Source organism: Melanotaenia boesemani, chromosome 14 (genome assembly GCF_017639745.1).
Source record: "Melanotaenia boesemani isolate fMelBoe1 chromosome 14, fMelBoe1.pri, whole genome shotgun sequence".
Taxonomy (NCBI): Eukaryota; Metazoa; Chordata; class Actinopteri; order Atheriniformes; family Melanotaeniidae; genus Melanotaenia; species Melanotaenia boesemani.
This window is the reverse complement of record NC_055695.1, coordinates 28,999,447-29,012,243: the sequence shown is the minus strand read 5'-3', so window position 1 is coordinate 29,012,243 and position 12,797 is coordinate 28,999,447. Positions and strand designations below refer to the sequence as shown.

At 41.9% G+C, this 12,797-nt stretch overlaps 1 protein-coding gene across 2 annotated transcripts in view; it reads right to left on the bottom strand.

The window, feature by feature from the left end:
- Positions 1 to 659: 659 nt before the first annotated feature.
- Positions 660 to 12,797, bottom strand: part of herc2 (HECT and RLD domain containing E3 ubiquitin protein ligase 2) — a 53,133-nt gene continuing 40,995 nt past the window's right edge. For both annotated transcript variants that reach the window (XM_042006163.1, XM_042006164.1), the window contains exons 76-91: positions 11,457 to 11,771; positions 11,114 to 11,328; positions 10,782 to 10,959; positions 10,531 to 10,692; positions 8,272 to 8,363; positions 8,034 to 8,173; positions 7,699 to 7,886; positions 7,377 to 7,574; positions 7,179 to 7,262; positions 6,685 to 6,826; positions 6,341 to 6,535; positions 5,994 to 6,106; positions 3,832 to 4,022; positions 3,647 to 3,752; positions 3,355 to 3,567; positions 660 to 1,566 (exon numbers count right to left, since the gene is read on the bottom strand). In XM_042006163.1, the coding sequence (XP_041862097.1) occupies positions 1,294 to 1,566; positions 3,355 to 3,567; positions 3,647 to 3,752; positions 3,832 to 4,022; positions 5,994 to 6,106; positions 6,341 to 6,535; positions 6,685 to 6,826; positions 7,179 to 7,262; positions 7,377 to 7,574; positions 7,699 to 7,886; positions 8,034 to 8,173; positions 8,272 to 8,363; positions 10,531 to 10,692; positions 10,782 to 10,959; positions 11,114 to 11,328; positions 11,457 to 11,771 (2,805 nt within the window). In that variant the 3' untranslated portion in view covers positions 660 to 1,293. The remainder of the gene's footprint in view (positions 1,567 to 3,354; positions 3,568 to 3,646; positions 3,753 to 3,831; positions 4,023 to 5,993; positions 6,107 to 6,340; positions 6,536 to 6,684; positions 6,827 to 7,178; positions 7,263 to 7,376; positions 7,575 to 7,698; positions 7,887 to 8,033; positions 8,174 to 8,271; positions 8,364 to 10,530; positions 10,693 to 10,781; positions 10,960 to 11,113; positions 11,329 to 11,456; positions 11,772 to 12,797) is intronic.

The window sequence follows — 12,797 nt, the reverse complement described above, 5'->3', positions numbered from 1 at the left end:
ACCAGAATAATATACTTTGTAATTATTACTGGGAAACAAGAAAAAACCACTAAGTCCAGAAGGAATGCTAATGATTTTCAAGCCAAATGGAGCTTTCATAAAAGTTTACCCCCTTCTCGTGACTTCAGAGCTTTGCATGATTGTACAACAAGAACAACCTTAAGAGGTAACTGCCGCTAATAATACTGCAAGGAATGAGTCGGGGTCTTAAGTTGCCCTTGCATCACCTCTTTCCCATCTCACAAGACCAAGGCACTGCCCTCTTACACTGCAAATACACCATGTCACACAGGTAATTAGTGGAGATTTCTTTAATCCCAGAGTTGACATGTATTACTCCCACAACAGTCCTACGACAACCTTTGTTCCATATATTAAATAGGATTCTTTGAGTTAATTCCCAGATAAAGAGAAGGAAAAGCTAAATAACCTAGTATGAAAGAATTCAGGGTAGTACAGCACCATTTTAACCCACATTACCTGGCCACAATAACCTTAATCCAGACTACAATGTCTGATAAAGAATTATGTGGCTATAAATAAATAAAAATAATCCAGTAAACAAATGTCATTTTTATGTCTGCTGATATAAATTTGTGTTACCTTTTTATGTGTGTGTTTCAGTAACAAAATGCGCCATCATTAAATAAACATCCACCTTTTTCAGAGTTGTATTTATTAACAGAAATTTATTAACATTTAATATGGAGGAATGAGACCTTCTGTGAATACATGGCACAGTCATATATACATTCTTTAAGGAGAAAGTGCACAAATATGGCGTAAAGGTTATACAGAAATCTTAAAACGACTCTTCAGTTTGGCTCTGACTGAAGCGGGCTGTGTGAGAAACACTGACTTTAATTAAAAATGATTTATTTATATAAAGAAACATGGTTGTTTATCAAGAAACAAAAGTAATACTACTGTTGTCACATCAATTTCTATGTACAATCTAGGGACAGGTAATTCACACAAACCAGAAGGGGAAAATCTACCACAGTGCTAGGCTGGAGCCTTTTTTGTCTTTTTATTTGTTTTTAGACTCTGTAACTGTAATAATATATGTAACTCCCATGTAACACAACAATCACATGTGCAGCCGATTGACCAGCTTCATTTCAAAGAAACTAAATAAGAACAGATGTTTGTTCATTAACTTCGAAAGTTTTTTTGTAAAGCTCATTGCACATCCTCCCCACCCATCGACGTTTGTGTCTTAGTCTGCATGAATGTGTGCATCATTAGGCAGATTCAGAGCAGTTCCTCTTCCACATGCCGGTGCAAAAAGCTTCAGTGTCCCGTTAAGTAGTCCTGCGTGGAGTCGGAGGCGAAGGAGTCTGCATCTTCATTATCGGAGTCCTCGCTGCTGTCGTCGGCTGCTGGCTCCCCGGACAGGGCGATGCGGGCGTAGTCGTCCGTGTCGATGGACTTGCAGAAGTGAATGGCGTATTTCAGTTTCTCCTCTAGCACCTGTTTACATGAGTACCTGGGCAGCTTGAGCAGGAAGAAACATGTGTAGGACTCAGGAAGGAAGTGGTCGGGAGGGTTGTATTTATCCAGCACCTAAAGGCAAACACAGAAGACGTAACCAGCAGAACGCCAACAAATTTATTTTTGTTCCAGCTTTTTTTTTTTGTTTTATGCAAACCGTACTAACAGAACTTTGTAGAACACACAGATCAGCAGTGACCAAGACTTTTCTCATCTGCACATCATTCTCTCAAGTCTTGGCTTTCAGGAGAAAAATACTGGCATTAAAACAAACACATAACAAAACCTATTTACATATTTACACTTTTTCCTCCAGCAGTTATTTACCTATTTCCAGTTATTTCTGCTACTATTTACCTGCTATCCTCACTAAACCAACTTCAACTCAGCTGCTTTTTTGCTCCACCGTGCATCAGAAACGTCTTCTTGGCTTTATTCCAGCCATCAAGGAGAATTATTTTCCTTCTTTTCAGACACTCATAGAACTTTCTGCTCACTGGTTGATCTTTGGCTGCTCCTGATTGGACGTTACCGTCAATTTAAGTTCTGATTGGAGGAAAAATCGACAGGGAGTGGCCTCATCGTTTCTGGATTCAAATAGAGGTCTCTTGGCAACATGGTAGTGATAACGATATTTTTTTATTGTAAAAATGTGATAAATAATGGTGTCATCATGGAACTTATGTCAACAGATAATTCATCTGTTCACAACCACCGACTCTGCCACCACAATCCATCAATGAACTAATAGAGTTGCGTGTGTGTGACTAGTGACTGCAGGTGTGTTGTGCGCGGTAGGATGCAGCAGCATTGCTGATACTTTTTAGCTTCTGAAAGACAGAATACACGAACAGGCAGAAACGTCCTGCATTCTGAACATCTGACAGACCACCCGCTAACCTTTTTGTCCAGTCTCATTAACGACAACTCACTAACAGGACGTCATGTTTTAGTCATCAAAGAGCCATGTTTAGCTCATCTTGTTATCGTCATGAAAAAAAGGGACGTCAGCTAAATAATTTCATCATCGTTTACGAAAAAATCATTGACACACACACACCTTATTGCAGAGATTATCTAGTTTTCTCTGTTATGGAATTAAAATACAGAATTATCCTGCAAACTCTGTCATGTTGGCGAATGCAGACGTAAAAAAAAAGCTGAAAATAATTAATATTCTACGTAGGCTGAGAGCACGCCATTATTGGCTATTATTCTTCTTTTAATCGTTATATCAAGATAACGAGTTAGTTTTCTTGTTATCTCAAGGTAACGAGGACCGTTTTCTCCCAATAATGGGATAATTTATCTTGATAATTTAACAAGATAAATTATCCAGTGAAAACACACGTTCAGAAAAACTCCGTAATATTCACTCCAAATGTCATTTGGACATTTGTTTTTAAAACAAATCAAGTAAGATATGTGCTTCCTATCCTGCATAAAACAGGCTTGGATCATGTTCTTTTTTTATGTTAATTATATCGGTAGAATGGCAAATGTCTGATATTTAGTTTTGTAGCTGATATTGACTGATACTGGTGGTGCCAATAATACTGTGCATCTCCAGTAGTATTAAAAGTAGTATTAACAGAATAATCATTTCAATGTTTTTTTCTCAAAATCTGTATAAATACTGCACATCAATATTAGCAGTTTATTCCAGCTGTGTTGCAGTCAAAGATTTGGAAAAGGATCATGTCATAAAAAATCAGCATGATGTTACAAAGAATACGTAAAAACGAAGAAGCTGTTTTGTTTATGTATATCCATGTTTTCCTGCCAACCATTTTCCATACGTTTTTCTTTTTAAATAACTGCTACATCTGCATCACTTAACAAAACAAAAACACTTCTTACCTGTACAACAAAATCTCGGCCTCGGAAGTCTGCGATGGTGCGGGGCAGCCGTGTGCGACCCCAGACGAACCTCAGGAAAAGGGACCTCTCCGTGTTGGAGAAGGACTCCATCACTTCCCAGAACCACTGGATGAGAGGCGCTGTCGGCTCCACGCCTTTATAAGTTGCCACTGACTTCAGCAGGTGGAGCGGGATGTCTGGGCTTCCGCAGACCTGAGAAGAAGTAAATGTTTCCCTTAAAATCTGCAGAAAACAGAGGATGATGTCACAACTGAAAGCTGCTCTAGGTTACCATGGTTTCCAGCTCGTAACCAGTAAAGAGCGACAACAGAGGAACGGGAACCACTCGAGCCATTCCCTCACGCACGGCGGACACCTGCTCGTCAAACTCGTGAAGCCTGCAACATTAAGAAAAACACACAACTGTAAACAAAGACAGGATCATTTTATTTGTGTGCATTGAGGTTCGTTTTTAACCTGTAATTTATTGCCAGGCGGACGTATTCGGCTCGGTTCTCCAGGGTGATGTGGGAGTATTTGGAGCTGAGCTGAATGTCTTGGCCGCTGGCGTTGGGCACTGTGAAGGGCAGAGTCATGGCCTCAAACTCCTCAGCTGTAGCTTCGTTGTCTCGGATGTACATCAGGCCGGGAATAAAATCTTTATCAACCTGGGAACATCAAAAACACAACTCACTAAGTTACCTGCTATTTACTGGTATTTTTTCATTTACTTGTATGTAAAAGAGTTTGTATGTGAGCACACTTTGGCCCACAACTCAAGTCCCGTGAGTTCCACAGCAATCCACTTTATCTTCTGCTAAATTCATTTCCCATCTAACCTTTCTGATAGCTTTGGGGCAAAACTACTAAACAAAAGCAGCTTTTGAGAGGAGAGTAATTCTGCTATTCTCCCAAAGATGGCTCGAGAGCGTATGATCACAGCGTGAGGGCAGGAGTGGACTCACGTCAACGATTCCACACAAGAGCGTGGCACAGACCTTCTTACACTCAAAGGAAAACCACTTTTATCTCTTTTTAAAGCAAGTGGAAGGCGAGTTTTCAGAAATATCTGGAGAACTCTGTACCAGTAGAGAGCAGAGGAACAGATGGGCTTAGGCTTTAATCTGAAGAGAAACATATAGGAATGTTCTCTTTTTGCAGATTATAATGCTGATCATGTGAGCGGGAGGTGTTATGTAATGTTTAATATGAAGAGAGGCCTTCCTTTTACCAGCTTAGTGGTGGACATGTTTACTTAAAAAGAAATCGGGGCTTTGATTAATTGAAATTCTATTATATTATTCCGACAACAAATACTGACTCTGCGAAACTAATATTTCTCTGATTCATACTTTACTAGAGGGTTTTCAATAAATCTCATATGACTTTGTGGTAATTTTAATTTATATGGAGGTGTGCCAGATCTGGAATCTAGTCATGATTTTCCTCGTGTTTTAAAAATTGTGAAGCTGCTGCATTATTAGTATTTTTAATTGCAGGTTAATAAATCAATTAGACTTTTACTCAACATGGCAGAGTGGCTGTTGTTGACTCACTGAATTAGAATGACCTAATAATGAATTTCAATTGTGGTGATAAGAGACACACTTATTGGAAAATTGTGTTCACATACACTTGCCAGCTACTGTATCAGGTCCACCTGTTTAACTGCTGTAAACACAAATAACTAATCAGCCAATCACATGGCAGCAACTCAACTCATGTAGTCATGTAGACATGATGAAGACGACTTGATGAAGTTCAAACTGAGCATCAGAATGAGAAAGAAAGAGGATTTAAGTGACTTTGAACGTAGCATGGTTGTTGGTCTGAATATTTCATAAAATGCTGTCCTACTGGGATTTTCACACACGACCATCTCTGGGGTTTACAGAGAATGGTCTGAAGAAGAGAAAATATCTAATGTCTTGCTGATGTCAGAGGAGAAATGGGCAGACTAACTGGAGAAGATAGAAAGAACTTAGTGGAAACATCATGAAAACATGGATCTATTCTGCTTTGGATCAATGCTTCAGACTACTGGTGGTTTAATGGTGTGGGGGATATTTTTTTGGCCCACTTAAGTCCCCTTAGTACCAGCGTTACCTGGTTTAACCACCACAGCCTACCTGAGTATTGTTGCTGACCATGTCCATCCCTTTATGACAACAGTGTAGCATCTTCTGATGCTACTTCCAGCAGGATAATGCACCATGTCACAAAGCTCAGATCATCTCCACCTGCTTTCTAGAACATGACAATGAGTTCACTGGACTCCAACGGCCTCCACAGCCTCCAGATCTCAGTCCAGTAGAGCAGCTTTGGGATGTGGTGGAACGGGAGATTTTCATCATGGATGCAGCCGACAAGCCTGCAGCAACTGTGTGATGCTGTCATGTCAATATGGAGAAAAATCTCTGGGGAATGTTTCCACTACCTTCATGAATCTATAACACCAAAAATTAAGGCAGTTCTGAAGGGAAAAGGGGGCCAACCCAGAACTAGTAAAGTGGACCTGATAAAGTGGCCGGTGGGTGTATGTGGTTCTACCAGAGGGGCCATATTTACAGTCGATTTCAGGATATTTTACACACATGGAACGTTTAAAAGTGCACAAAAAAAGGCGGCTGCGTACATACCTCACTGAGGTCAGCGATGGTCAGGTTCATGCCTGCTAACTGTTTCCATACAGGCTCTGCCAGATTTAGGCTGAGAGGGCTTCCAGTTCTGATTGCAATTCCTAGGAGGACTCCTGCAGATGCGGCAAGGCAAAGCACATCAAATGAGGTCAATCACCTAACACACTTTGTTCAAATATATGTTCAACAAGAAAAAAAATCTGCAAGAATGCTAAAGAGTTAAAGCCAAGGTGGTTTATCAGGAAAAATACAGATGAAATGGAGGGACTTTTTCACATACAAAAATCTAATTATGTTTTTTTAAGATTAACACCCCAGACTTAACTGGAAGATTAACCACATTATACCTAGAAAGCGGAACATGCTCATGTGAAGAGGGGACTTGGCTGCGGGGTTAAGCAGGAAACAATCCCTGTTGGCGCCTGACTCGTCGCGGCCGTTAGGGGTGACGATGAGCAGTGGCGTCAGGGCGTTCTGCAGCTCCTCACACATCTCAGCGATGGACTCGCTGTAGCCTCCGCCGCAGTCGTCCACTGACTCACCTGAGAAAACAGCAGCCGTACTTCAAACCTACAGGATGAGCACATTGTTCTGGCAACATGAACGTACCGCTGACGGAAATTTTCATCAGAGGCATTTGAGGAGGAGGAGGGGAGAGGTTTGACATCACATTGTGGACATGAACACATACCCACAAATTTAACCTTCCACACACGGTGGGGGAGCAGCAGGCTGTCGGGGCTGAATGAACTCATTTTGGCACACATCTGACCAAACACGGACTTCGTTCCATCAGGACCAGCCAGCCCCCCCTTACTACGCGAACGCTTTACCTGCAGGGTGGGGAGAAAAAGGGAGTTATTTCTTTCTGTTCTGTGCTTAATCGTTTCCTGCCAAATAGGAAGTAGTGATGTGCATAAACGACTGGATACAACAGCTCTCTTTTCACCACTGATTGAAAACACCCAAAAACTCAGGCAGGAGGGAGTGCAGATCACACACCATAACAAAAAAGAAGAAGGAAAAAAAAAACTCTTATGAAAGGCATCACATGAGGCAGTCTGGGACATAACCTCACACTGGGAGAAGGGAGGGTAATACAGAAACTACAGGAACAGGACTTTTTGAGAGCTGATTATGAGAGAGAATAAGGTTAAATGTGGGCTGTCTGAATGTGTTTTGTACCTGAATTCTGTTCAGTTCCACTACAGGTCCATGTTGTCTGTCCCTCACCATCGTAGCTTGAACCACCTTCCTGAAAGCTGCTTCCTGTTTCAGTAAATAAATAAATAAATACATTAATTAATCTGAATTTAATATTTCCATTTTAGCAATGCAATATAGCTCGCTATGTTTGTTGTGGGTGTCTGTGTTTTGCCTCACTTTGCCCTGGGAGATGAGAATTCCCCTGAGTGTGTCGAAGCCCACTGAAGGGCCATGGCCTGTTTGACCCAGCCGACCCTCCAGGTCAAACATTGGTATGCAGGGGCAGAAAAGCTCAGAGAAGTGATGCAGCAGCAGCAGCCTGTTCCTCAGGGCCATGATGGTGATCTCTTGCAGATGGTTGTACTCCATGGGAACCTCACAAAAAAAAAAAAAAACATGCAGACATTTAAAGGTTTGAAATCTGATGATTTAATCACGTTTGTGTCTGCAAATCGTTACTGCCATCTACTGGAAGCCATTTTTAAAGCCGGGTTGGTACCTGTACAGGCAGTTTCCCAGCATTGGTGGGTTTGCTGGTGGACCAGGCGAGTGTGTGAGCGGAGCCGCAGGCCACCCTGTTGATTTTCTTGCCCTGCAACGCAGCCACCAGGCGAGGCCTCTGGATGGCGTTGGTGGTCCCGTCTCCAAGTTGGCCCTCATCGTTGTCGCCCCATGTGTAGACTTCTCCTGAGCAACACACAGCAGCAGGGTTATGTTGTTAAGCTGATAGTATTCAAAGACAGCTAAATAAACTTATCTGAAATAGATGCACAAATAAATCTGTGAAAAGCATTATTAAAAACAGAAATCATATTAAAAAAATGTTCTCCCTACCATCTTCTGTGCAGCAAACACAATGTAATGATCCTGTGGCGATGGCAATGACTTTTTTTCCTTGCAGGCCTTGTACCTGCCTGGGTCGTCGTACGTGGTCATCAGAGCCGTGGCCGAGCCGATGGTAGTCCCCTTTCCCCCTTTGAAAGATAAAACATACACAACTGAGTCTCCTTATTACTAAAAACACTGATGCAAGAAGCCACGACAGCTGCTGTCTGTACCACACTGTACATACCAGGTATAAACTGCCCCAGATTTAGTGAGCGCCACAGAAAACTGAGAGCCACACTCCACTTTGACCACGCCGAGGCCAGTGAGAGAGTCAATCTAGGGATGGAAAAACAATCAAAACAATCATTTGATGACTCATTTAGAAAAAAAAAAAAATCTTTTAATGTTGTTCACCTCATCACAAAGTTCATAGAGCCTCGATGATATTGCCCTGTTGAGTAATGCTTTGCATTTGCAAATTAAAGCATATCATGGATTCATTTATTTATTTATATTACGCTTTTAAAAAAATAAAAATCTCCTGTTCTGCTTAAGCAGAGTGAGTAAATGCAGAACACCTCTTTTATCCATTAAAATATCTTCTGTTTAAGTTGAAATGTGCTCTGATAGTCTGGAGTGCCTGCAGAAATTTATGGGGCCAGTCAGGTGACACCATTTCTCTAGACCTGACCCTGTACATGTTTAAACTCCCTCTGAATCTTCATCTTTTAGCAGCAAAGAACAGATTCTTGAGCATAATGCTGCCCTCACTCTCTCTTGTTGTGTCTGCTTGGGCTTAAATATACACTGTCCATCAAAAGAAGAAGTCAGCACCTGGACTGCAATAAGCAAATAGGCAGGAGTCTCCCATAATTACTACATGATTATGTTTCAGCTGGCAACGAGTTATTTAACCGTAACTGATGCAGTGAGCAGCTTCTTATTTCTTAAACAAGCATATGGGAAGACCATAGACTGCATATCAAAGATGAACGGAGCCTCCATGACATCACCCGTAAGTTTCTGAAGAGCTGAATCGAAGCTTATTGAGTGGTTCCCACCATCGCCATCTTGGAAGCGTCATGCGTGTTGTAATTCCCAGAAAATCCAATAATGAGCAAAGAGATGGAGCTGAAAGAGGGACTGTGAAGGTGGGGGTGGATGATTGACACCCATCAAACTCTGAGCCTGTAACTAAGCGCTAACCGAGCTAACGGTAGCTAACCAGCTAACGGAGCTAAGGCGCACTGTTAGCCGGCTAAAAACCACACTTGTGCTACACTCTCCCTTCTTGCTTCGGATATTGGATACCTGTCAAACAAAAGGACACGCCCCTAATAATGCCGAATTTCAAGGATAAATAACATCCAAACAACCACTTTTATTTAGCTAGGCTAAATAAAACGTATAGTTCTTGCACTTGTAATATATGGACAAATTTGTGAAATTACCAATGGGCAAAATATGATATAATGAGGCATATCTTACCCTAGACTTAACCAGGTAATGGTCAAGTAATGGTGATGGTTAGTAATGAGGCCAGACCACAGTGTGTTGTATGTTTTAAAATATCTTCCGTATGAAGCCAAACAAGTTATAATGCTACATTTATCCTGTTGATTACTTTAGAAATAAACTACTCAACTGTCATAAGTAGAAGAACCGTTTCACCAAAGCAGCATCTGCCTCATCGAACGCTCAATTCACCTGAAGTAGTTTGCAGTTTCCTTGTTTAAGACGGTTCATACTATAGCAGAGGAACTTATCATTTAACTATAATTAAAGTAGCAGCCAGCAGATTACTTCATGGCACATTTCTTCGTTTTTTGTTTTTTTTAAGCATTGGGGTGCATGTGATATTTGGATGGGGGGGGCTTGACATTATTTTTGTCAATGAAAAGGGGTCTTGCAAAAAAAGCTCTGGGACCAAAGTAAAGCATTTCCACATGAATAATGTCAAGGGACCTTAGGTATTGGGACTGAACAGCCGTGTAGCCATAAGAAAACCACTAATCAGTGAGAATTATTGGAAGAAAAGGCTTAAATTTTCTAGAAAGCATAAAGACTGGACTCTGGAGCAATGGAAGGAGGTTGCCATAGACTCCAGACCTGAACCCCATTGAGGATCTTTGAGAAGAGCTGGAGACAGATTTGCGCAGTGGTCGGACTCTCCATCACCAATATCTTGGTGAAAACATATGCACCACTGGATGGAAATAAATCTTGTGACATTGCAGAAGCATACTGAGACGATGCCACAGTGAAAGCTGCTGCAATCAAAGCTAAAGATTTGATTAGTAAAAAGTCACACAAGTTTCTGATTAAACTAACATTAAGTATTGGAATAAAAGTATTTCTAAAATCTATGAATGAGACAAATATTTAAACTTGGCTTCTGATTTTCAGAGACAATCTTTGTTAAAGTTGATTCTTTTGTTTACTTTTCCAATTAAAAAAAACCCACAGAAACCTGAAGTACACACTGCTGTGTAACCAGCTTTACCTTCATGGGGATTTTGCAGCCATCACTACCTCCTCGGCCCAATTTACCATAGTCCCCGTCACCCCAGGACCAGACCATGTCATCATCAGTTAGACACAGGGTCTGGGCGTCCCCGCTGCCACAGGCCACGTCGATGACCCTGTGACCCTGTAGTGCATCCACCTGGAAAAACCACACAGACAGTTAACATTTCACATGAAGAGCACAACATCTAGAGACGTGTGAGAAAAATCAGCAAAGTGATCCCATACCAGTTTGGGTTTAAGCTGGTCCTCGCTGTCTCCATGACCCAGTCTTCCATAGCGACCCTTGCCCCAGGTGAAGAGCTCTCCACTGGCAGTGATGCAGGCACTGTGTGCACCTCCTGCTGCAATATCCACCACTTCCACTCCCCTCAGGGACTCGATTACACGAGGACGGTCACAGGGGCTAAAGTTAAGATGAATTCGAATTACTATAAAAACAACCTTATAGATGGTTTTCGTCCAAAATTCATATGTTAACATGAACTTTTACTGATACTTTGTGTGCTATGGACTGTAATCTGAAGGGGAAAACATTCATTAGTTGATGCAGTTTTAACCTTCTGTTCCCATGACCCAGTTTTCCATCCTCAGCCTCTCCCCAGGAGTAGACTTCTCCCTCAGAGGAGAGCGCCAGGCAGTGCTTCCCTCCAGAGTTTACAGCCACCTTCCTAATGAAGACGTGTTGGATGGACTCCAGTAAAGTTGGGGTGGACACAGACTCAGTGCCACCGATACCCAGCCTGCCCCCTGCTCCGTATCCTGTTGCATAGAGCTGAAGATCAAGAGGAAACACATTAGCAGACTGACACTGCTAATCAGAAAAGAGTAAAGCTAAAAATGTGCAGCATGCAGTCCACAAGGGTTATATCATGTTTGATAAAAAGCTAACAGAGCTGAGACCTTTCCATCAGCAGTGACAGCAAACAGAGTCTGCTCCCCTCCGATAAGCTGGACTGGCCTCAGTGTGGCGAGAGCTTCAGTGGGTGTTGGAACTTTGACCTTTGCCCCTTCGATGCCCCCCAGCTGCCCTCTGTGGTTGTGGCCCCAGCCGTAAATGGTGCCGCTGCCTCCGGCAGAGAGGGTCCAGTCATCCGGGCGCCTGTTCATCCACTGCACGAGCTGCTCGTCATGCTCGCGCTTGAACAAGTCGTGACTCTCGTGGAGTCTGTTCATGCTCTCGTGGTCTGCCATGAGCTCCCGGATTTTCTTTGTAACCTTTGACAGGAAGATGAAACATCACGGACAGATTTAGGGAACGAGATCAGAGCTGTTTTTGGCAACCGTCTTAGTTTTAGTCTTAGTTTTTGTCTTAGTTTTTGTCTTTTGGGTGACAATCCTAATTAGTTTTAGTCACATTTTAATCATTTCTATATGATAGTTTTAGTCCAGTTTTAGTAAAAAAGTCTTTTAACACAAGAACAGCCAAGACGGTCATTCTGACCATTTTGAAATTTGCACATTCAATGACTTTGTCAAATCAAATCATGGTGTGAGAAGTGATCTGTGCTGCTGGGACTTCTAAATAATTGTTTTAGCCTCATAGTAAATAGTGTGGATTGTCATGACAAAGCCTTACTTTTGCCATATTGTCTAGGTGATCTTGATTACTTCAGGCTTATCCACCTGTTATCCCCGCCCAAATATTCAGGCTGCACAAATTGAAATTTAGATTTAGTTTCTGTGGCAAACAAGGCTACAATTGTTGCTTTATACTTCATTATACTTAATTTTGTAAACCTTCTTTGATGATAATTAATATAATTTTAGCTGTATACTTATAAAGAGTCTGCCATGCTGTACTTCATTTAGCGGCGTCTCCCTCTACAACGCATTCTGTTCTTCTTTCTGATGGACTATATTGAACGTATGTCTATAGATCATTTCGTTGTTCACGACCACCAAGCCCCTTTGTTGTCGCTGTTGCCATGGTCCATCAATGAATTAATAAACGCAATTGCGTGTGCGTGTGTGTCTTGTGACCACAGGTGTATTGTGCAGAATGTGCGCTGCATGCAGGTGGTGGGTGTGATAGGATGCAGCAGCACTGCTGATGCTTTTTAGCTTTTGAAAGACAGATTACACGAACAACAGGCAGAAATGTCCTGCATTCTGAACGTCTGACAGACCACCCACTAACAGTTTCGTCCAGTCTCATCAACAAAGACTCACACACATCTCATCCTGTTTCAGTCATCAAAAGGCCATGTTTAGTTCATCGCCGTCTCGTTATCATCATGGGGA